At 34.2% G+C, this 22,983-nt stretch overlaps 5 protein-coding genes across 5 annotated transcripts; 2 read left to right on the forward strand and 3 right to left on the reverse strand.

Annotated features, from left to right (window-relative positions):
• Positions 1–2,440: 2,440 nt before the first annotated feature.
• LOC133036695 (uncharacterized) lies at positions 2,441–2,862 on the forward strand. The gene is made up of 2 exons (XM_061113370.1): positions 2,441–2,677; positions 2,785–2,862. Exons 1-2 carry the CDS (start codon positions 2,441–2,443, stop codon positions 2,860–2,862), a joined length of 315 nt encoding a protein of 104 aa, XP_060969353.1.
• A 348-nt stretch (positions 2,863–3,210) lies between these two features.
• On the forward strand, positions 3,211–7,516 carry LOC115711291 (uncharacterized). Its single transcript, XM_061113577.1, has 11 exons — positions 3,211–3,219; positions 3,489–3,551; positions 3,657–4,514; positions 4,622–4,960; positions 5,040–5,270; positions 5,615–5,698; positions 5,790–5,882; positions 5,980–6,278; positions 6,373–6,505; positions 6,649–7,139; positions 7,240–7,516. Exons 1-11 carry the CDS (start codon positions 3,211–3,213, stop codon positions 7,514–7,516), a joined length of 2,877 nt encoding a protein of 958 aa, XP_060969560.1.
• A 121-nt stretch (positions 7,517–7,637) lies between these two features.
• On the reverse strand, positions 7,638–9,646 carry LOC115712562 (uncharacterized). Its single transcript, XM_061113369.1, has 4 exons — positions 9,494–9,646; positions 8,806–9,376; positions 8,456–8,672; positions 7,638–8,362 (listed from the first exon to the last, which is right to left on the reverse strand). The coding sequence occupies exons 1-4, from the start codon at positions 9,636–9,638 to the stop codon at positions 7,937–7,939; spliced, it is 1,359 nt and encodes a 452-aa protein (XP_060969352.1). The 5' UTR covers positions 9,639–9,646; the 3' UTR covers positions 7,638–7,936.
• Positions 9,647–11,406, reverse strand: LOC115713408 (uncharacterized). The gene is made up of 2 exons (XM_030641891.2): positions 11,132–11,406; positions 9,647–10,669 (listed from the first exon to the last, which is right to left on the reverse strand). Exons 1-2 carry the CDS (start codon positions 11,156–11,158, stop codon positions 9,647–9,649), a joined length of 1,050 nt encoding a protein of 349 aa, XP_030497751.2. The 5' UTR covers positions 11,159–11,406.
• A 4,901-nt stretch (positions 11,407–16,307) lies between these two features.
• Positions 16,308–22,552, reverse strand: LOC115714220 (cell division control protein 2 homolog). Its single transcript, XM_030642813.2, has 11 exons — positions 22,246–22,552; positions 22,078–22,137; positions 21,200–21,293; positions 20,919–20,973; positions 20,633–20,817; positions 19,924–20,044; positions 19,501–19,674; positions 18,750–18,913; positions 17,213–17,300; positions 17,059–17,112; positions 16,308–16,718 (listed from the first exon to the last, which is right to left on the reverse strand). Exons 4-11 carry the CDS (start codon positions 20,925–20,927, stop codon positions 16,629–16,631), a joined length of 885 nt encoding a protein of 294 aa, XP_030498673.1. The 5' UTR covers positions 20,928–20,973; positions 21,200–21,293; positions 22,078–22,137; positions 22,246–22,552; the 3' UTR covers positions 16,308–16,628.
• Positions 22,553–22,983: the final 431 nt, after the last annotated feature.

Below are 22,983 nucleotides of genomic sequence, written 5' to 3' on the forward strand. Positions count from 1 at the left end.
TTTTCTTTTCTTTTAAAACACTATCCTATAGTCAGCCTTAATTAATTCAAATAAGAAAAAATAAATCTTGCCAAAAGACCTTCTTGCCCCTCAAGCCAATTAAATAATTACAAACTCCCAAGGGTAAATTGGTCATTTACCAAACCCCAAAAATTCTAACACCTCTAATATCTAACAATGATATCCCTATAATAAAATTTTAAACATATAAAATGTGACTCTCTAAAGGCCCAACGTCATTTTCCACAGCTTCCGAACACCAACATAGAGATTGAGAAGTTAAGTAATTTACATAAAATAGCATAATAAACATATACGAACTTAATTATATTTCCACAACATGCATTTTATAAATATTAATTAAATCTCATATATAAACCCTAATTAATTAATAATCCAATTTGTTAATCTCAAGCGATCTTTACAGATAGCACCCTTTATAGCAATTCATATCAATTGTATGAGATTGAATTGCTAACCTGGTTATTGAAGGGTTACTATCAAAGTTGTTGCAAGGGTTGCTATAATGATTGTTGTATGAGATTAAGTTGTTATAAAAATTGATAACATAGTTGTTGTAAGTGTTGTTGACTTGGTTGCAGTATAAGATTAAATTGCTAATATGGTCTTGATATGAGATTGGGTTGCTAATATGATTGTTGTAAGGATTGTTAAATTGGTTGTTTTATGCGATTGAGTTGTTGTAAGAGTTGTTGCATGAGATTGGGTTGTTATAAGGGTTATAAGAGTTGCTAAAATGTTTGTCGTGTAAGCTTGAGTAGCTAACATGATTGTTGTAAGGATTACTAATATCAAGTAATGGCCTTTAGAGGAATATATATTAATTTATACATGTTTCCACATTAGATAGTGTAGTGATTATGAGCACACACAACCTTACTTATCAAATACTTACATTAATATAATCAACCTTAATGATTATTAGATCTAAAAATATGTGTTTATATATGATAATATAAAGTCATACTAATTTATAAAGAATATCATCACTAAAAATCAAACCATATCACTAGCAAAGAAAGTAACAAACTAAAACATAACTCAAAATATATATCGTAAATTGCACTATAATCAATTAGTATAATAAAATAGCAAGAGATCACAAGGTCCTTATATATATGTCCCAACAACCTCAAATATGGCTAGTTATCTTGAACAAGTACACTATGAGCACTAATATCTCCATACTCATCAAGTAATTTGTTCTATGCAAAGTTAAATGTATCTTTGTATAAAAAAGTTTAAACGTATCTTATAATCTTTGACGCATACAATCTTCAATTCTAAATGAATATTATTGAACACATAACATTAAGGTTCACTGAGGCAATTCAACAAACATATAATGATTCATAATATCAAATACATTCATTATTACAGTTTTAATAATGTCTATCTAATCTAAAAGTCAGACCTATAAGAAGAAAGATACAAATAAATGAACTTAATTCATATTTTCAACATTATCTATTGATATGTAGAAATCCTCCATTATTCAATTAAAATATGAAATGAAATTACACAAACACAAATTTATTTTCAAGAGACATGCAAGCCAACATTGTTATGCATAACTACTCAAACTAGCATTTGAACTACTTAAATGTAAATGCTAATTCGAAGAGTGAGTGGAAAGCCATGATTAAAGCTCGTAATCGACAAATGGGAGTGACTTCAAATAGTCTTCAGCTATACCTTCTCATCATTAGAAATTTAAAAAATGCAAATGAAAGTCTGTACTACAAAAGAAGAACAAGAGGAAAGGATGATAGGAGCTCAGAATCAGAACAAATGCGAGAAACATAATAATAGTCTCACCTTAATGTTGAGGGGAATAGGAGGAAAACCAAAACTGAAATAGTTTGGAAGAAGAAAGTAAAATAAAATAAGAGAAAAGGAAATTAGTGAGGAAACGTAAAAAATAAAATTAAAATTATGTTTAATGTAGAAATAAAAAAAATGAGAATACAAAAGTGAAAATAAAATAAAAGAAACGTAAAAATGAATAAAAAAAAGTATAAAACTCTGTACTAAGGGTCATTTCCCTATATAATTTTGAGATTTTTACACCTCATGTTAAAATTGACACATTTTTTACATTTTTATCCTTACACGGTTTTTTAAACATTTTTAACTTTTACATTTTTCAATTTTACTTTTCAAAAAGTTTAATAATTACAATTTTACCTTTTCCCTTCTTCCTTACACACGTACACGCACGCCACCTCATAAATCCTTTCTTTTTTTTTTTTTTGAATTTTTCATCTACCTTATTCAGCCACTCTTCAAACAGAGCTTCCCACGATCACCATTATCAAGCCCTAACCAATTTTTTCTTCCCACGATCACCTTCTCCAAGCCCTCACCCACGTTTTCCTCAACCTACATTGTCTTCCTCCTCTATTTTTTCTCTATATAAATGGCAACCACTAGAAGTGGTTCGAAATCACCATCTCCGGCGAAGAAAGTTTCTAAAAAATCGAAGAAGGCTCCAGCTGTTACTTCCAAAGTCGAACCTAAAATGGGGTTAAAAAAAATTGCTAAAAATTTAGTGGCTGATGTTCCAGAGACATCGGCCTCTAAGAAAAGAGCCCTTCCTGTTAAAGTAGATGCTCCTAAGACTAAGAGAGCAAAAATTTCCAAGTCTGCACGCGATGTAAGTTTCTCTTTGTTGTTTTTAAATTTTTCTTTAGTTTTTTCCTGGTTGTTTTATTTCTGGTGTTACATTTGATGATTTAAAGTTTTCCCCATTTTTTGTTCTAGGTTTCCTCAGATTCCGATTTTGAGGATGAAGTGCATGGTGAGGACCAAAAGCCCAAAGTTGAATCAAAGGTAATTTAAATTTGCTTGGTTTCATTTTATTGTGTTAATTTTTACATGAGCTTTTTAGGTCACTGGTTTAGGTGTTTATTAGGATGTTTTTATGTTTTTTTGGTGTTCTTTATGTATTTCTGTCATGTATTGTGGTTGATGTTGTTTTGTTGTTTTTATTCAGTTGTTGTTTGGTTGTTGAAAAAAAACCCAGTTCAATTCGTATTTTGTCACAGTTTTGAATTGCTTTTCCCCATTGGTTGGTTATATGTTTTTTGTGAATTTGTTTTCGGTTGTTTTACACACTATTGGTATTGAAAAGCATTTTACTAATTTCAATTGCAACCAGATCTTTCAGTTTATTCTTTAGTTTTGTATATGTTTATTGTCAGTTTTTTCTCGGTTGTTTGTCACACTACTATTATCGACTACCATTTTCGAAATTTCATAACAACGAGTTTGTACAGTGTTGTTTTTATTTTAGTTGTTTATATTTTTTTGAAAGTTGTTTATCTCTTACATTTATCATACTGTAAGGGTTTAGGAAAACGTTGTTTTTAGGTTTTTTATTGGCTGTAATTTGGTTACTACATTTTCATATATTCATTGTTATTGTATCTAAGATTTGTTGCTTTTGTTTTTCTTTTTTGTTGCAGGTCCATGCTAGGACCTCAGTGAAGGTTGAAGGATTTGACCTACCAAAGAAAAATCCTGCTAAGGTGTCTTTTTTTTAAAAAAAAAATATTATTTTTATTATTTGTTTTCTATTTTTTTTTTAGTTTTTTTTGTTTTTGTCCTGATTTATTTTGTTTATATTGCTACAGGAATGGGATTATATATATGACCAGAAGAATCTGTTCATTGCTAAAGCCTTTTCCACTGCTACTTTCCAGGTGATAGAGAACATTAAATCTTGTCTTTCAGATGTACAGCTTGAAATCTTTTCAAAAACCTGTTTTGGTCATTTCCTTGACCTTCCCGATTTTAAAGTTCAACCCCAAGTGTTTCATGGGTTGTTGCTCCGAGAGGTTCAGCAACCTAATGATGCTGAGTTGTGGGTTATGATACGCGGTGTTAGGCTTAGGTTTAGCATTGAGGAATTTGCATTGATTACTGGGTTAGACTGTGAAGGTGACTGTAGTGTCTTAGATTTTAAGCAAGAGGTTAATAGTCTTTGTGAAAGATATTGGCCAACTTCGTCCTCTATCACTAAGGAATCTGTTAGGGAATGTTTTACCACCAAGAGGTGGGGTGATTCTGATGAGGATGCTGTGAAGTTGGCAGTTTTGTATTTCGTGGAGTGGTTCTTGCTTAGTGGCACTAAGCATAAAAATGTACCCAAGTCTATTTTAGATGTTGTAGATAGTGGGAGGTACAATGAATTTGCTTGGGGCCGGAGTTCTTTTGAATTGACTATTTCCTCATTGAAGGGTAAGCTTGATAGTTGGGTTGAGGGGGTTAGGAAGGCAAAGAGTTCGGGAAAGAGGCCGAGTGTTTTTTACACTTTGATTGGTTGTCCTCATGTTCTTCAAGTTTGGTTCTACGAGTGTTGTAAGTACATGAAAGGTAAGTACTGCCAAAAGGAAAGCTCTCGTATTCCAAGGATCACTCAGTGGACATGCAATAGTCAACCTACTTTCAAAGTTTTGAAGACTACTATCTTTGATGTTTCCAAAGATAAGGTATATCTGTTTGTTGTAATTTGGTTTTTCAGTAGTTGTTTTTGTGTTGTTTTTTATTATTATTAATCTTTATAATTGAAATTTTAATTTTGGTGTTTTTTGGTCAGCTGCAACTTTCAAATATGAGGCCCACGGCTGGTGAGTTCAAAGCTTTGAAACTGAGCAGTTTCAAGTTCGACACCGACTTCAACTCTTACAAGAGTCTTCCTGTCCCCGAAGAGCCAACTGTTGCTCAGAGTGACATTTCTGTCAAGCTTGAGGCCTTTTCTGAGAAATTTCATGGGTTGGAGGTCAAGATCGATTCGTTGCATACTTCCCAACAGAAGATTTCATCTGATTTGGTTGAGTTGAAAGAGTTTGTGTCTGCACAGTTTGTTTCTTTTGGTGCTCAGATGGCTTCAATGCAGACACAGTTTTCTACTGTTTTTGCCGATTCCTATGCCAAGGTATTTTAGTTTTTCAATAGTTGTTTTTCGGTTTTTTTTAAGTTGTTTTATACTAATTTAATATGTAATTTCAATATAGGAAAAAGGCAGTGACTCTTCCAATGATGATGATGGAGGTGGTGATGAAGCAGATTTTGATTTAAATGAATCTGAAGAAACTGATGAAAATGAAGAAGAGAATGTTATGGGTGATGACGAAGGGGAGGGTAGTGAAGGTGAAGAGAAGGATGATCAAGCCGATGAAGATTCTGACTCAAAAGAAAAAAATGATAATGGCAGTGATGATGATGCCACTGATAGTGAGGAGAAGGTAGATAAGTAGACAATGTAACTAGGTTTTAGTTACTTTGTGTGGTTTATTTTGTTGTAAGTCCGTTTTAGGTAGTGCTCTTGTAATTCTATGTTATTGTTATGTCTCTTGTTATGTTTTATTTTTCAGAAATTTGCAACTATTTTCAGACTATTTATTTGTATTTATTATGTTATTTATATGGCTGTGTTTGTAGATTTTGTTGTTCGGAATTTATTGTTGGTCTTATTATTTTACTTGTTGTTTTTATTTTGTTATGTAGTTTTTTTTTAGTTGTTGAAGTATTTCACAAAAAATAACTTCACTTTTTTCCATTTTCTTTTTCCTTTATTTTCTGTATCAAGAATTTCGTTGATTTCAATGACGGCCCTACTCAAATAGATGTTGAGGCTACTGTTCAGTCCGGGGTAAAAGCAGTTGAGCTTATGGTAATGTTGCTTTTGTGTTGTTTTTTGGTTGTGTAAAGGTTGTTATTTTTTAACCATGCTCTAATTCCTTTTTAATACCATATATAAACAGATGTCTTCAGATGGAATTGGTGGTGATCCTTGTAAACAGATTTCAGTTTCTGAAAATGTTGAGGTTACGGATCGTCGTCTTGTTTGTTTTGAGGTATATTTTTTTTTTTTTGGTTGTTTTTTAGTTTCTTCATACTTTTTGTGTTTAACACTGTCTATTTTCTTTCATTTTTGTGGAAAAAATATATTAGATGGGTGCAACAGGTCTCAATGTTGATTCTAACATTGAACTTGAAGATGACCCAATTCCCGTTGAAGAAACTCCTCTTGTTGACAAGAGGAAATCTAAGAAACCCATAGCGCTGACGTCTCCGTTTATGGAGTATGACTCTTCCATTTCTAGTTCTAAAGATGGTTCTGGTTATGGAGTTGTTAAGTATGTGGCTGGGTTGTGTCCTCTCGATGATAAGATTGGTGAAGATGTAGAACATAAAGACGAGATTGATTTTGACTTGTGGCTTGGTGAAGGACGCCGATCGAAGAAAGATCCGTAAGTGTTTATTTTCAGCATTTTTGTTGTGTTTTTGTATTTTTTGTTTTTTACTTTACTATTTATGTTTCACTTTTTTTTTAAAAAATGTTAGGCATGATAAGGAGAAGGTTTACTTGAAGGGTAAGGATAAGATTGTTCCCCCTTTTCGTTTTGGCGTGGAAGATGTTGCAACCAAGATGTGGTTCCACAAGCTTGCATATCCTGGCCAATGTTTGACTAATTCTGTAAGTTAATTTATTTTTTCTTTTGATTTTTTTCAAAAATTTCAGTCTATAGTTTTATTCATGTTGTTTGTTGGTTGTTTTTTAGTTGTTGAAATATAATTCATTTTCTGATTTTCGAACATTTCTCATTTTTTATTGTTCAGCATCTGGACATCATTTTTTACTATCTACGTAAAAAAGGAAAGTATGCAAAGGAGCCAAAGGTTAAGTTCACAACCACCGATTGCTTATTCTTCAAAACCATTCATGCTTTGTATGAAAAAATTATTGCACAGAAAAAAAATCTTTCTTTGATAACTGCCCAGCATGCCATTGCTGATTATATAAGAGGTAGAAAAATGTTATGTGGTTCCCCTTGGCATTTGTGCGATCATGTTTTCTTTATCATCCATATGGAGACTGAATCACATTGGATTCTTGGTCGATTGAATATTGAGGAAAGGCGTGTGTACATGTACAACTCCTTGTCGACTGCTATGAAAGATAGTCTCGCTATCAAAGCTTGTCAGCCATTTGCGGTGTTGTTGCCCCACTTTTTTGCTTTGTTTGATGAGTTCAAAAAGGAAAACAAACCGGTTTGTTTAGACCCTTTCGAAGTTGTTAAGGTTGATGGTTTGCCTCAACAAACCTCGAAGTAAGTTGTTTTTATTTTTTATTTTCAAATGTTTTTAAAATTTGTAATGTTATTTTCCTTTTCTAAGTTTTTCTGCTGTTGTTTTTTGGTTGTTTTGCAGTGACTGTGGTTGTTTCGTTGCATCGTTCGCCGAATACTTTATTGATATGAAACCGATTCCTCCCATATTTGATGTTGAGAAACACCGTGATAGGCTTGTCGTGTTGTTCTATAAGTATGCTCGCATGAAAGAAGTGGAATTTATTGATAAAGTGAAGATGAGGCTCCTCCAAAGGGTCCAAAGAAGAATTTGTCTTAGTTATCTATTGGTTGTTGTTGGAAATACTACTTTTTTTTATGTAGCTTTTGTTTTTTCTATTACCAGATTATGTTCATAATCATAGACAAGTTGTTGTTTCTATCATGTTTTTTTCTTAATTGGAATTGGTTTTTAATTTGTTCATATTTTTGGATTTTTAATCTTTATATTTACTCTTACTCATGACAAAAGATACTATTAACAACCTTATTACAACCATCTGATAAACAACTAAATTGCATTTGTAATCACTTTATGTAGTTTATTTTTCCTTCTTATTAATTTCAACCTTCTTCCACTCATTTAATTAGTTATCTATAATATTTGATGTTCTTTTGTATATTAATGATAATAATACCAATTCCCTATTATCAATATCTCTCCACATAAAAAATCACAATAAAAAAATGTATGTAACAACCAATCGTAATATGCAGTATGTGTTTTCTAAATGTTTTAATATAGTTGTTTTTTGGTTGATGTGTAGTTGTTTCCACTTCTATGCTGTAATTCTTCTGCAGGTCTTTTTGTTATGTCCCTTTTGTCCACACTTGCCACACTTGTTTTGTTTCTTTGTTTCCCAAGCTGCTGCCATTCTTCTTTTCCTCGGCCTTCCAGACTTGATTCTCTCCTTTGGAGGCAACACTATGATTTCTTCAAAAAAATCTGGAAGTTCCCATTCTCTTACGTTTCCAACTGGGTATACTGTTTCTTCATATGTTTGCAGCCATGCTTTTGATGTGTAGTATTGTGCACAGTAGTTGTATGTGTTTATGTTCAAGTCCTTCATGACGGCGACTGCATGGTTACATGGCATTTCATCTTTTTGAAATCTATTGCATGTGCACGTCTTCTCCTTCAAGTTTACTATTCTTGTTCTGTCTTCATCTATCACCTCAAACAGGTTCTGGTTTGCTGGTTTCACCTGCAAGTTTTAAACCAACTTTAAAACAACCAAAAAACTATGCAAACACAACTGTTTTAATTTTACTTTATGCGAACGATAATCTGAACTTACTGTTAGTCGCAATGACTGTACATAGTTCCCTATGAGTTTTTTCTCAGATGATGGTGTCAGCCTTGTTGTGCATTTTTGTGCCTCCTTTCTATTATTGTATGTCCACTCTTGCATTTGTGCCCTCAAGCACTCCATTAATGTTGTCACTGGTGTTTCCCTTGCTGCTAAATTTGCTGAGTTCAGTGCCTCAGCTATGTTTGATGTCATGGTAGAGTACCTACAATTTGGACAGTTTCTGTCATAGTTCTACTTTTGGAAAAAAAACTCAAACGCAACGCAAAAACAACGCAAATACAACGCTATAAATAGGTGAACATATCATTAATTTTATCCTCCTTATTAGTTTTCACCTGTTGTTTTCTGAATGATACCTTGACCATTTTTCATGGCCAATTTTCTCCAGGTACGGTCTTATGCGCTTATCCAAGTTGTCTAGCTCCCTCATATGGAATTCAAACTCCATTTCTGTGTAAGCTTTTGCAGCTGCAAAGAATGGCACTCTGAAATGCTTTGCATTTTTCTTGAATTTTGTTTTGAGGTTCGACAAGAGGTGGAAGATGCAGTAGCCATGTGTTATTTCAGGGAACACTTTCCTAGTTGCTTTGATGATGCTTTCATGTCTGTCTGATATTAGGCATTGACATTCTCGAACCCCGAATGCTTCTCTTATTTTTTTTAAGAACCACTCCCACGATTTATCGTTCTCAGAATCAACTATGCAGTATGCTAGTGGAAAAATTTTAGATTCTGCATCTTGTGTGTTGGCAGTGAGCAACGTGCCTCCATACGCGGCCTTTAGGAATGTACCGTCTACCACGATGATTGGTTTGCAGTTTGGCCAACCTTTTATAGCAGCATTCAATGCAACAAATGCATATTTGAAACTGTCATCATCATCTTTCTCTATGTCTATTAATGTTCCTGAATTTTAATCAAACAGGATTGTTTCAAACAACATGTACTCAACGAAATAACAACTCAAAAACAACTGTTTTTCCACAAATATTATCAAAGTAAAATTTTTAAATTTTTTTTTACCTGGATTTGTTTTCTGTAGCATGTACAGGTATCTAGGCAAGAGATTGTACGACTCTTTAGCATTTCCATGTAGCTGGGTTTGTGCTCGCTCTTTACTACGCCATGCTTTCATGTAATTCATCTTTATTCCGTATTTGTCTTTCATTTCTGTCTTTATGTACGCAGGGCTGCACTTTGTTTTCGGTGTTCAAGAATTTTGGTTTTACAAAGTCTTGCTATCAACTTTGATGTAGCTTGTCGTTGATCTCCAAATCTTATTGTAACTGCACATGTGTGTTCTTCTTCGTAGCTCCTTATTATGAATGTTTCGTGTTTCCATTTTTTGTAGCCTTTAAACTCCATTTGCGGTTTGTTGTCCAAACACACTATGTTGTATTCTTTTGTGCAAGATTTCACTACTTTGTATTGAAATGTCTTCTTGATTGCAAAGTAGCATAGTGTACTTATCAATGTTTCTTTGTCCTTGTAAATTTGCCCCTTCTCTATTGTTTCATGTCGTTTGTCATTGATGATCATCATTTCTGTGTTGTCCACTTCCTCTTCTTCTTCCTGGTTGTTTTCTAGTTGCTGTACCATTTCTGCAGCCACAAGCTTTGCATAGTCGGTGAAGTCAAAATCTTCATCTACTGCTGTAGTTTTTTCTCTGTTGTTGTCTGGTTGTTGTATGGTTGATTCTGATGACACTGTTACTGTTTCTAGGAAAAATGCATCAACTTCACCAGATCCCATCGTCTGCGCAGATAGTTGTTGCTTGGAAGTTGTTGCCGTGTTGTTTCCAGGTTGCTGCAAGTCTTCCTGTGCTGCGTTGTTCTCATACGATTCCATGATCATATTGTTCCACACCATTGTTTGGTTAGGTGGTGCCGTGTTACTGGTTTTGTTCACACACAATGGGTACCTTGTGAAATCAACCTCCTTCGTTAATAGCTTTATGTAGAACAACAGACTTTTGTCATCCTTGATTTGTAGTGGTTGGCCTCCTTCCTTCAGTTGATATTTCAGTTGTAGTTGTGTTGATTCATGGTTGCATTGGAGTTCTTCCATCATTATTCTCATTAGTTCCTCAAAAGTGCACTTGGTCGAAATTAATTCTCCACTTGATTCATAATCAACATAGTTTCTGTTGTCATCCCAATGCCCATTGCTCTGCACCAATATTTGTAATGGTTCCGTTTCCTGAAATAATGTAAATTATTTACTTGGTTCAGTTTTTGTAGTTGCAAACAACTATTTTAATCTGTCAAAACAACCAATAAACAACTATTTCCAACAATAACTTATGCATCTAACACTTTCATCTGACCGACTATTTATATAGGTTAAATCAACTATCAAACAACTATTTCAAAACTGATCACCAATTAATAACAGTAGATTCATATTTTCCAGTTTCTAGATCCCAAACAACTATTATTCCACTGTAAAACAACTTGTAAACAACAGTTTCAGAATAAAACACTGTAGCAACTATTTATATGCCTTAATGTTTATTTTCATGCAAACCGTTGTTGTTTTTTTCTCAGATTCATCAATATTTCATTATTTTTTCAATTTAATCCGGTTTTCATCAATTAATATCAAATTTCTATTCATCTACACTAAAATTTTTTTTGCACGTTCATGAAAAAATTTGTTTACCTTCAATTCTCCTTCTGATTCAATCATGGGTGAGTTTCTTTGATTTCCAGCTCTCCTTCTACTCGGTTCTTCTCCTCTGATCGCGATTTCTTTGTTCAATGATTGTTGTTTTTGAGTTTTTTTTGTACATCAATGGAGGTTTCCTGGTTTTTTTTTTCCCTTTTCGTTTTTGATTTTGGATTTTCGGGATTCAGCTGGTTTCCTAGGAGTTCTACATTTTTTTAGATTTTGATTTTGCTGGATTTGGAAGAAAAATGGTTGAGATTGGGTTGTTGGGGTTGGATCGCTGGGTCACGAAGAAATTTCTTGGTACATTTGGAAGAAAAATGGTTGAGAATGGTGGTTTCCGTTTTCTCAGCCGGTATTTTTGTAATTACCAACTTTTTAGTTTCCACTTTTGTTTATTTCCTTTTTTAGGGCCATAAATGTAAATTTCATCTATTTTTGGTCTATAATAGAAAAAATCTCAATAATTTTATTATTACAATATATATTCAATGCTACGATATATCAATTATCAAATATTATTGTATATATTTGATGATATAATATATTTATTCGTTATAGTTATAATATATTAATATGCAATACTAGCAAATTTGTATAATTTAATTTTACTTATATAATTTTTTTAAAAAAAATGACGTGTAATAAAAGTATTTTTATAATTTTTAATTACTTATTTATTACATTAGGTCATCTTGCTAAACTTTTTTTAAAAAAATAGATATTTACTTAACTAATCTAATCAATGAAAATCCTTAGTTGGAATGTCCAAAGAATCGAGAATCCTTGGACATTACGGGCTCTTCAATCCCATGTGAAGGAGCTTAGTCTGAGTATTATTTTTCTTTCTGAAAGTAAATTAAATAGGGGCCAGGCAGAACAGGTTAGTAGAAGTTTACAGTTCGAACACTATTTCTCTGTTGATAGGGTGGGTTTGAGTGGTGGGTTGTTATTGTTGTGGCGTAATGAAGTGAATTTACGAGTTGATTCTAGTTCTCACGGTCACATTGTGGTGGGAGTAGCTGGCCAGGGGTTTTTACCATGGGTGTTTACGGGTTTTTATGGTCATCCGGAGGCCTCGCAAAGACAATTTTCCTAGCAACTGCTGAGGAGAATCAAGGATGAGGTTTTGGGACCTTGGTTGTGTGTTGGAGACTTTAATGAGATTGTCTCATCTTCTGAGAAACTGGGAGGCCGTCAGCGACTTCCTCGTGCTATGGAGAACTTTAGGGAGGCAATTGATGATTGTCGGCTTATTGATTTTTGCTCTAATAAAACTGAACTTACTTGGTGTAATGGACAACAAGTAAATGGGGTAATGGAGAGGCTGGATAGGGGTCTTTGCAATGCTGAATGGTTAACAGAATTTGAGGGTGCGAATATTACTATTCTTGATTGGTTTGAATCAGACCATAGGGCCCTTGTGGTGGATGTTCCAATTAGACAGTTGGATGATTTGTATGGACCGACTAGAAGAAAGGGTAGGTTTCACTTTGAGGAAGCTTAGTGTGAGGAGAAGGAGAGTGTGGACATTGTTGATAAGTTTTGGTATGATGGTATGGAAGTACACTCCATGGGAAATTTTAGGGCAAGGGTGAATAATTGTGGGACAACTCTCCACTGTTGGAATAGGAAGAAGAAGAAGGAGAATGATGAGAGGGTTTCTAAGGTGCGACATTTATTGAATGAATTGAAGGTGGCGCAAAATCAAGGCAATTGGCTAGCTATCAAAAATACTGAGAAAACATTGAATGGGTTGTTGGATAAGGATGAGAAGTACTGGCGTCAAAGGAGTCGGGCAATGTGGCTGGATAGTGGAGATCAAAATACGAGGTTTTTTCATCACAAGGCATCTGCTCGTAAAAAGAAAAACGAGATTAAGCAGTTGTTTAATAGTATGGGAGTTTGGCACAGTGATCGGGTCTTGGTGCAGAAGATTATTGGGGATTTCAGTACTTTATTCAAGGCTTTAGAGGAACATGATGAAGTTATGGATGCGGTATTGGATGCAGTGCTGCATAGAGTTACAGCTGAGATGAATAGCGAGTTCGTGTGAGGTTTTACGGAGGAGGAGGTCACTTCAGCAATGAAGCAGATGAACCCGGCTAAAGCACCAGGTAAAGATGGGCTTCCTGTTCTTTTTTATCAACGGTTTTGGTCTAAGATTAAGGATAATGTGATTTCGGTGTGTTTAAACATTCTTAATAATGATGCTTCTATTGATTGTATAAATGATACAGTAATTACATTATGCCCCAAGGTGGATAAGCCTAAGAAGGTGGAGGAGTTTTGGCTGATTAGTTTGTGTAATATTATTTGTAAAATTATTTTTAAATGTTTGGCTAACCAGTTGAAGTGTTCTCTGGGTTCTATCATTTCTACTTCTCAGAGTGCCTTTGTTCATGGTCGGTTAATTCATGATAATGCTATTGTGGGGTTTGAAGGGTTGCATTGTATGAGGAAAAATTGGTTTCGGAATGGAATGAAGGTTGCGCTTAAGTTTGACATGGCAAAGGCGTATGATCGGGTGGAGTGGCAATTTTTGAAGGCAATGATGTTGCGGTTAGGTTATGATGGTGTGTGGGTGAATAAGATCATGGCTTGTATTACTTCGGTGAGTTTCTCGTTTATGCTTAATGGGGAAGTGGTCGGAAATGTGAGTCCTAGCCGTGGGTTGAGACAGGGGGATCCCCTCTCTCCGTTCTCGTTTCTTTTTTGTGCTGAGGCTTTTATGAGTTTGATTGTACATGCAGAGAATGCAGGTAGGTTAAGGGGTCTTAATTTTGGCCGACATGGGTTGATAGTTTCCCATTTATTTTTTGCGGATGATAGTCTTGTGTTCTTTGAAGCTGATGATAAGGAATGTGAGGCTTTCAAGGAGATATTGGATAATTATTGTAAAGCTTCTGGGCAATTGGTTAATTTCCATAAATCTGAAATGTGCTTTGGGAAGGCGGTTCCTCAAGTAATAAGGGATAGATTGGCTGCGGTCATGGGGGTACGAGTGGTTGAGAATTATGGGAAGTATTTAGGACTTCCCTCGTTTGTTGGTCGTACGAAAAAAGAGCTCGTTAATGTGATCAAAAACAAAGTTTGGAGCAAGGTTAGGGGATGGAAGGTGTCTCTATTTTCAGTGGCTGGAAAGGAGGTTTTAATTAAAGCTATATTGCAGGCAATACCTACTTACACTATGAGTTGTTTTCGTTTGCCTAAGAGTATCATTAATAGTCTTCACCGAATGGCGGCGAGATTTTAGTGGGGTTCGTCTAAGAACGCTAATAAGATCCACTGGTGCAAATAATGCTATCTTTGTAGACCGAAGGAGAAGGGGGGACTGGGATTTCGGGACTTGGGGTTGTTTATTAAAGCTTTGTTAGCTAAGCAGATTTGGCGTTGTATTAGATTTTCGGAGTCGTTATGTACTCAAGTTCTTAAAGCAAGTTATTTTCCTAATGGGGTGGTGTTGGAGGCAAAGTGTGGTACTAATGCCTCATTTGTGTGGAGGAGTTTGGTGTGGGGTAAGGAGCTTATCAAACAAGGGTATAGATGGCGCATTAGTGATGGTAGTAATGTGTGTGTGCTTTAGGATCCGTGGCTGTCGCGGCCGGTGAGTTTCAAGATCCATGATACACCTTTTCTTCCTAGCCAAATGTATGTTACTAATCTAAAATGTGCTGATGGTACTTGGGATTCAACTTTCATTAAAGTTGTCTTTAATGGTGATGATGCGGAGCTCATTTTGGGTATTCTGAGTATTGGTGCGGGCGTTGAGGATAAAGTAATGTGACACTATAGTAAGAATGGTGAGTATTCTGTTCGCAGTGGGTATCTGTTGGCGAGTGATATGTTGGAAAGAGAGGCTCAGTTGGACAATAAAAAGATGATGGAATGGTGAAAACGTATGTGAAAATGAAAGATTCCTCCGAAGGTCAAACATTTCATATGGAAGATTAGCCATTCCTGATTCCAACGAAGGTGGCGCTTGCGAATCGAGGTATGCAAATTGATAAGAAGTGTTTTCGGTGTTTCGAGAATTATGATGAGGATGTTTATCATGCTTTATGGGGTTTTCGGGGTAACAGGGATGTGTGGAGGAACAGTGGGGTATGGGAGCAAATGAAGGTACATAAAAATGTTGATGTTGTATCTTTTTTGGGGGTGTTGGAAGCTGGGTTGTCTGTAGATGGTTTTGATTTGTTCTTGTTGATATCATGGCATCTGTGGTCCATTCGAACTCGGTTCTTCATGGTGGGGTGGCTCCTAGACCGGGTGATGTGTTAGAATGGTGTGGCAGGTACATGAAGGAGTTCCGTGAGGTTGGGCCGCAGAGGAAGCTCCAAGAGCACCGTGCTACAGCTAAGTGGAATTTGCCGGATGTTAGTTGCTGCACTATTAATGTTGACGCTGGTGTTCGAGAGCTTATGGGGGCATCGGGTATTAGAATTGTGGTCCGGAATGATGGTGGTAATGTTTAATTTGCATCTACCAAGTGGTGTGCTTTGCCGACTTCACCGTTAGTTGCTGAACTTGTTGCTATTAGGGACGGTCTGATGGTGGGATTGCAGCGAAGGCTGCCTGTGTTCGGGGTGGAGTCCGATTACCGTGAGGCGGTCCTACTGGTGCACAATAAGGAGGCTCAAAGCTGTCATGAGTTTGATGGTTTATTGATGCAAATTCAAGAGTTGCTTTTGTGCACTAATGCACAGGTCTTCCGTTTGTGTATCAGGAAGCTAATAGAGTGGCCCATTTGTTAGCCAAAAATGCTTTGAATTGTAAAGCTAGTGCTATGTGGATTGGGATGGTACCCTCTTGTGCTAGTCATGCTATTGAGCATGACTTACCTAATCCTTGTAATGTTTGATTTGATTAATGCATTATGTTTCAAAAAAAAAAAACACTAATCTAATCAATGTATTTAGGACTATTTTTCATCTTAATCCAAATATAAAATCTGCACATTGTGAAAATCGAATGTACTATAAGAGAACAGCAAATTTCTTTTTTGCATTAATCAAATGTACTTAGTGTTAACGAACATAAGAAATCTATCGAACAAAATCTAAAAAAATAATTCGACCTGGTAACGATTAATTACTTGCCCAGCTCTCATTTCATCTTATTCATAATCAGTATAGAGTGAAAAAACGAGTGAGCACACATTACCAAAATATTTTTCGATTCCTCAGGGAAAAAATAATAGAGATTTTCAAGAAAACACTGAAACATAGATAGTCCATTACAAACATAATTTTATGTATATATTTCAAGAGACGGAAGAGACCTGAGAGCAGGCTCCCTCACATGACAATGAGGCTAATAATATATCAGCTAAAGGATCAAATCAACATTTATCAGAATTATGTCAAAGAATTTGAGAGAAAAAATAAATCACAAAGCACACAATTCTCACACATCAATATCCACAAGATTTCTAGGCATAAAATTATAGACAATTGTCTTGTCTGCCAAAGAAATGGAAATTGGGTTCAGGTCAGGGCACCAATGAAATATCCTTGAAGTATTCATGCTCAAGGGCACTCCTTGCTGTAATTCTTTTGCTGGGATCCAGGCAAAGCATTTTCTGTCAAGTTGCCAAAAGAATTACAATAATAATTATAATAAACAAAGTACTTACTAAAAACGGCAAACCAAATTAATAATGTATAATATATGACATGATAGAATCTTTGTACTTTTCACAAATGTTTTACTGTATAGTACAAGTGAACTTTCAAGTGTCATCCAAGGATTTCTTTTTAGTATTGAAAAGATAGTTTTGTAAGGAGCAAGAGATGTATAATTTCTTTATCATTTTAACTTCCCCCTCTCAGCAAAGTTCTGATGCTATAAATGTACACAACACTTTTTTAGAAATAAAATAAACATATAACAGTAAGAGACCACTGTAGATCTGAACTTACAGAAAGAAGATCAACACCAGCTGACCCAATATTTGGAACAACAGTTGCCAAGTCCTGCCAATTATATGATACATTATTGAAGGTTCACACAAGTTTTTAGAGAATCACAAAGACAAATATACAACTAATTTAACATAATTAAAAGCAAAGTTACCTTCGAAGGCCACTTTGGAAATGCAGATTTAAAATCAGGCAAAGAACAGACACCAGGCCATGTATCTTCATTTGGAGTACCCAAGATTCTTCACGTAAAAATCAACCATGTTAGAATATATTACATGCAAATTCAGAACATCATTTGTATCTAAATGAACAAATGTCACCAATAAACTCTTTTGCACTTATTCACAACCATATAATGTGAATGATATACAGTCATGAGAGATAAATCAACTTCCACAAGGTCAGCAAATATTTCTTTTCATGTCACCACACTACTATATCCACAATTAGTAATTGAAAACAGAGGTCCTAAGTATAAGCTTACCGCCATTGACCACATGACTGACGTACAGCCATTGGTTGTTGTAATTCTGTTATTTTGAAGGAACTTGGGTAGCAATAGTAGAATAAAAGTTTAGGAAATTATATTTTCTTTTCAATTATTTATAATTATAATACATGATTTAATGAAGTGTGAAAAGAGTTTTGATGTCAAAAGTGAGTTTGTTAGAAGGCTAAATTTCTCAAAAAAATCTATCTTGAGACAACACTAACTCAAAGACTACACATGCATATTATTTGGTATCAGTGCCAACCTACATAAAGGAAGCAAGTGGTCATGGAGCCCAACCCAAGTGCATACAGATATACAAGAAATGGTAAAGTCGACGAGCCTAAAGAAAATTAAATTTACTGTGATGAAAAGTAAAATTCATCATCAATTAGACAAGAGGTTTGATAGACAACTGATGAAGTGGCTCTGATTTCTAAAGAGTAAAGAAATTCAAGGAAAGCAACATATCAACTACATGTGAATGCATTCAAAATGATTAAGATCAAGGTATGAAAATTTTCATTAAGAATCATGAAAGGTATTACTTTCTTTTAAAATTGGTGTCTTTTCTCACCAGTTCTCAAAGGAAAAAGAATTAAAGATTCAGAGATACGAAAAGGAAAAGTTAATTTTTCAGATCCAATACTTCTTATGGTTCATTCTTTAACCATGTGATAAAGGTTATGTTATCAATTTATTTTTTAGAATGTCTAATTTTTAATTGAAATCCTATTTTTATATCTCGTTTTGGGATAGTCATGTTTCTAGTTTGAAAGTAAATTAAAAACACACATTTATGTGTAGAGAGAATTTTCTAGTTTAGTAGCTATCATGGAGTGGAAGTGGAGTTTGGTTGTACAAGTGTTGATAATGAAGTCTATAATTTTAAAAAATATAGCATTCAGTTATTTGTTTAAAAACAACTAATAGTGTTTTCGTAGTCTAAAGTATGTTTTGATGGCCCAAGCTGCTCAAAAACTCAACTTCAGAGGCCAAGACAATCATGAATGCGTATTATAATTTTTTTTCTGTAATTAAATACACACTTGTAAATAGTATCATCAGCAGTTTGATTTGCCTTTTATTGAGTCAAATTAACAATTTTTTGTGCGAAAGTACAATTTTTCACCAAAACAGAAAAGCAAGGAAACAGGGAGGGATTAGGTTTGTGTACTTAAGTTGGAAATATATTCACCTGAAAATCTTGAACAGCTCATCAATTTCAGAGTCACCAGGAAATAAAGGCCGTTGATTCACCATCTCAGCATATATACAACCCACTGACCACACATCAACAGGGGTAGAGTAATGACGAGATCCAAGCAATATTTCTGGTGCTCTGTACCAGAGGGTCACCACCTACACAGTCCATGACAAATTAATTATTTACCCAATCTTGAAAACAACCATTCACTGAAGAAGTTCATTATCTTATATCTCATTAAGATCTTATTCAAGAAAGGCACAAGTTATACACACACACACACACACACAAAAATATATACTCACATTACCAAAAATAAAAAAATCATTGTTGTTTACCCAGAAATTTTTGGTTTATTGTTATAAACCAAGATTCTACAGCCTCATCTACGATGCTTTTGCCAATGCATACAATTCTTGAAATGTAGAAATAATTTTACAAAACCCCTCCTGATTTGTTTCTTAAGAGAACTTCACAAAATCATTTTCATAATAGTAGATTAAACTTGCTAGTCAAGCTTCCATATACCACCTGCTTTACATTTACAGCAGCAGTCTGATCTCTACTAATTAAATACACTTTTAAACATAGCATAGTCAGATTGAGTTTCCATAACCTCATTTACTTATTTTATTACTTTTTGGTTTGAAGGGAATGGAAGTTGATCCTTTATTAATCTCAGCTAGTAGAAAAGAATTATGAGCATGTTAGGAAACCTAAATCCATTGCTAATTAATAATACCTCGTGAGTAAAGGTCCTGACTGGAATACCAAATGCTCTGGCTAGTCCAAAATCTGCAAGCTTTAGTGCATTGGTACGGCGATCTATCAATAAATTCTGTGGCTTTAGATCTCGATGAAGAACTCTATGGGAATGACAATAAGCAATGCCACGGAGAATTTGATAAAGAAACATCTGCAGAAATACAAAATAAATATATGAAGTTCCTATATAGCACCAATCAACAAGAAAACACTTTCATTCAAATTAATGTTATCTACAACCTACAAAGTACAAACAATATACAACTATGACATAAGGAAACATAACCAACAATAATCAAAAGCCTATACCTACAACTTTGAGTAAAGTACTAAATTTCAAGTTCAAACAATAAACCATCACACATAGTACATATGGTGTTAACAAGAAAAGAAAACTCACTTTTATCTGGTGTAGGTCCTTTGCGAAGTCTGGAGAAGAATCCATGTGCTTCTTCAAATCCAAGTCCAGGTATTCGAAAACCAAATACAAACGTTTCTCACTGTGTACTACATCCTGTAACCTGCCAAGTGTCAACCAAACACCCATAACCCATCAACAACATTCCATTGCTCCTCTCTTTAGATGAAGTGAAATTGTTTAAAAAGTGCTGGAACAAAATGGTTCTATAAGAAACAAGATCTATTAAAAAGAAAACTTTAGAAGTACAAGTACAGTTAAATTGAAAAAGTTTCCTTGATTATAGGCCACAGCTATATAGTTTTACATAATAGTTGAATTATTCCAAAAAAATTGTGAAACATCTCTTCCAATTGCTCACAAATTTTAGGATCTGAAACACAAACATTTACTGAATTAACTAGGACACTAAAAACCAACTAGCTAAAATAATTAGAACCTAAAAGATGTTTTGGATCAGAGAACTGTTTGTCTAAACCATGTATGTCATCATTTCAGTGGTAATCATAATTATATTTATCAACTTTAAAATAATGGATTCATTGGTGTCCAAACATTAAGTAGGAATGCAAATTGGTATCTAAAAGAACAAAGAAGCAGAAGAAAGGAAACAAAAAGTGCACTATACTCGGCACTTGCACACGTCTTAATTAAAACTAGCCAAAACACTAATGAATTTCAGTTTAAATACCTGACAATGTTCCCATGCTGCATTTCTTTCAAGAGAGAAATCTCTCGTATAGCTGTACTTGGCACTCCCTCGTCTTCTTGCTCCAGACGAATCTTCTTCAAAGCTATAGTTTCATTAGTAACACGATCACGGGCCTTGTAAACCACACCATAGGTTCCTTCACCAATCTTCTCAACTTTTTCGTACTACACATAAACAAACATTACCAATCAGAGCAAAATTAAGAAAAAAGACTAATTTAAAATAAAAACTACAGAAGATGAGAGATAGAGAATCAACCACTAACCTGGTCCATAGTCAAGATCAGGTTGCGACTATGCTTATTTTGTAAGTAATGAATCCTAAAAGATAGAAAACAATCAGAATGTTGATTTTAAACACAAGTGTCTTCCCTTTCAAACAGTTTATATATGCCATATAGCAGATATATGTGAGTTTATTATCTGTATACAAAACATAAGTACAATAACATGGAAACTGATCCAAATTCATACATAAATGTAATGAAACATATCATAATATGCAGTCCAACAAAATTCTTCAAAAATGTAAATATCAAATACTAACCTTCATATAAAGCCTATGGAGTCATTCAATACAGAGCATGGAGATGTTGAAACCATGGTGAAATCCTTTTTGCTAGTAGCAACCTGATTTATCCCTGTAACAAATAAAAATCAGAATCAACATAATTCACATTCAAGACATTCCAAAACTAAAAATCAATAGATTTTAGTTGACTTTAGTCACTTTACTGATTATTTTTCCCCAATATTAGTTGACACACTATTCCAGCCCGCACTCTTTCTAATTAACGCAAATTTAGAAGAGATAATGGCCGTGGCTCCTTGTTACACCTCTTAGCAGTCTAAATATCATTCTTAAATGTGGAATCCAATAATTATTCATCAATTAAGATAACAGGATCCCACATAATTATGGATCCATGTTTACTTTTTAGACTCATTCTTCTTCTTCTTCTTCTTGTTTCTTAGCAGAGTAAAGTTTCTCACTTCTAAATGTAGAATCCCATTATATTCATTAATTAAGATAACAGGATCCCACATAATTATGGATCCATGGTCTTCTTTTTAGATCCATTCCTCTTTTTTTTTTTTTAACTATTTTTAATCTTAATTACTTGATGAAGAAATACCACACCTAAAAAACCACACTTGATTTGGTCAATCAGTTTCAGTAAAAAAGCAGATATATACATAATGGGCCAAAAATTAAAATAAATAAATTTGCTCAATTTGACCAAGAATGTAAGATCTCACTTCATCAAATAAACACATAAAAGTAACATTATCATCAAGAATTACTATTTTCTTTTTCGCCAACTATTTCTTCCTAATCAGCTATATCTATAAAAATATATATATATATATATATATATATAAATGTTAACTGAATCATATCAACAACTAAAGAAGAAAACATACCTGTGATAGGAATGGATTGTGAATAAAAAGAAGTAAGAAGCACGCGCTGCAGCAGAAGCTCTGTCCAGAAGTTCAGATGAAATGTGAGTACATATGTATATATATACAAACAAATACACATCATGTATATAAAATGTATATAAATATAGGTGCAGAGAGAGACGATACCTGAAGTGCGAGTGAGTGGCCGAGCCGATTGAGCGGCGGTTGACGACGGATCAGTGTGTGCAGACAGCAAACATGGGTGGAAATGGAAATTGAACAAAAATTAGTGTGTTCATTTTATGATGATCTTATCTATTTGGTCTTAGGGTTTTTTTTTTTTCTTTTCTATTAAATGATTTTTTATTTTTTTTTTTATTAGTTTATTATGATTTTTTTTTTCGCCTTAAATTGCTTCGGTCTGTGTGAAACGACAACAAAAAGTTTTGAACTTTTGGAAGTAGAGAATACAGTAGTATACACTAGTCTTTATTGATTAGTTTTGTGTGTTCTTTGGCCAAAATTAAATATTAATTTATTTTAGTGTGGTCTTGGTCATCTTTTGGTTTTTTTTTTTCTTTTGAAAACCAGGTCATCTTTTGTTTTAATGTAGAAGTTGCACTCATGTTATTTCTATTGTATCGTGTAAATACGGGTTGGATTGTTTGATACGGTATAAAATTGGTATGAGTTCAAAAAATACGTACAACTAGATACAAAAAAAAAAAAAAAAGAGAGAGCTTTGATATGATACAATCCGATACTACAAATTGACATAATAGGGCACAAAAAAAATGTACATAAACACGACACGATACAATAGTACAAGAAACACGAAAGGCACAACATGTTATCACGAATAGACTAGTCCAAAATACACAACAAAGTACAAAAAACACGAAAGCCACGATACATTATCACGAA

The sequence above is a fragment of the Cannabis sativa genome, chromosome 4 (genome assembly GCF_029168945.1).
Source record: "Cannabis sativa cultivar Pink pepper isolate KNU-18-1 chromosome 4, ASM2916894v1, whole genome shotgun sequence".
NCBI classification, from domain to species: domain Eukaryota; kingdom Viridiplantae; phylum Streptophyta; class Magnoliopsida; order Rosales; family Cannabaceae; genus Cannabis; species Cannabis sativa.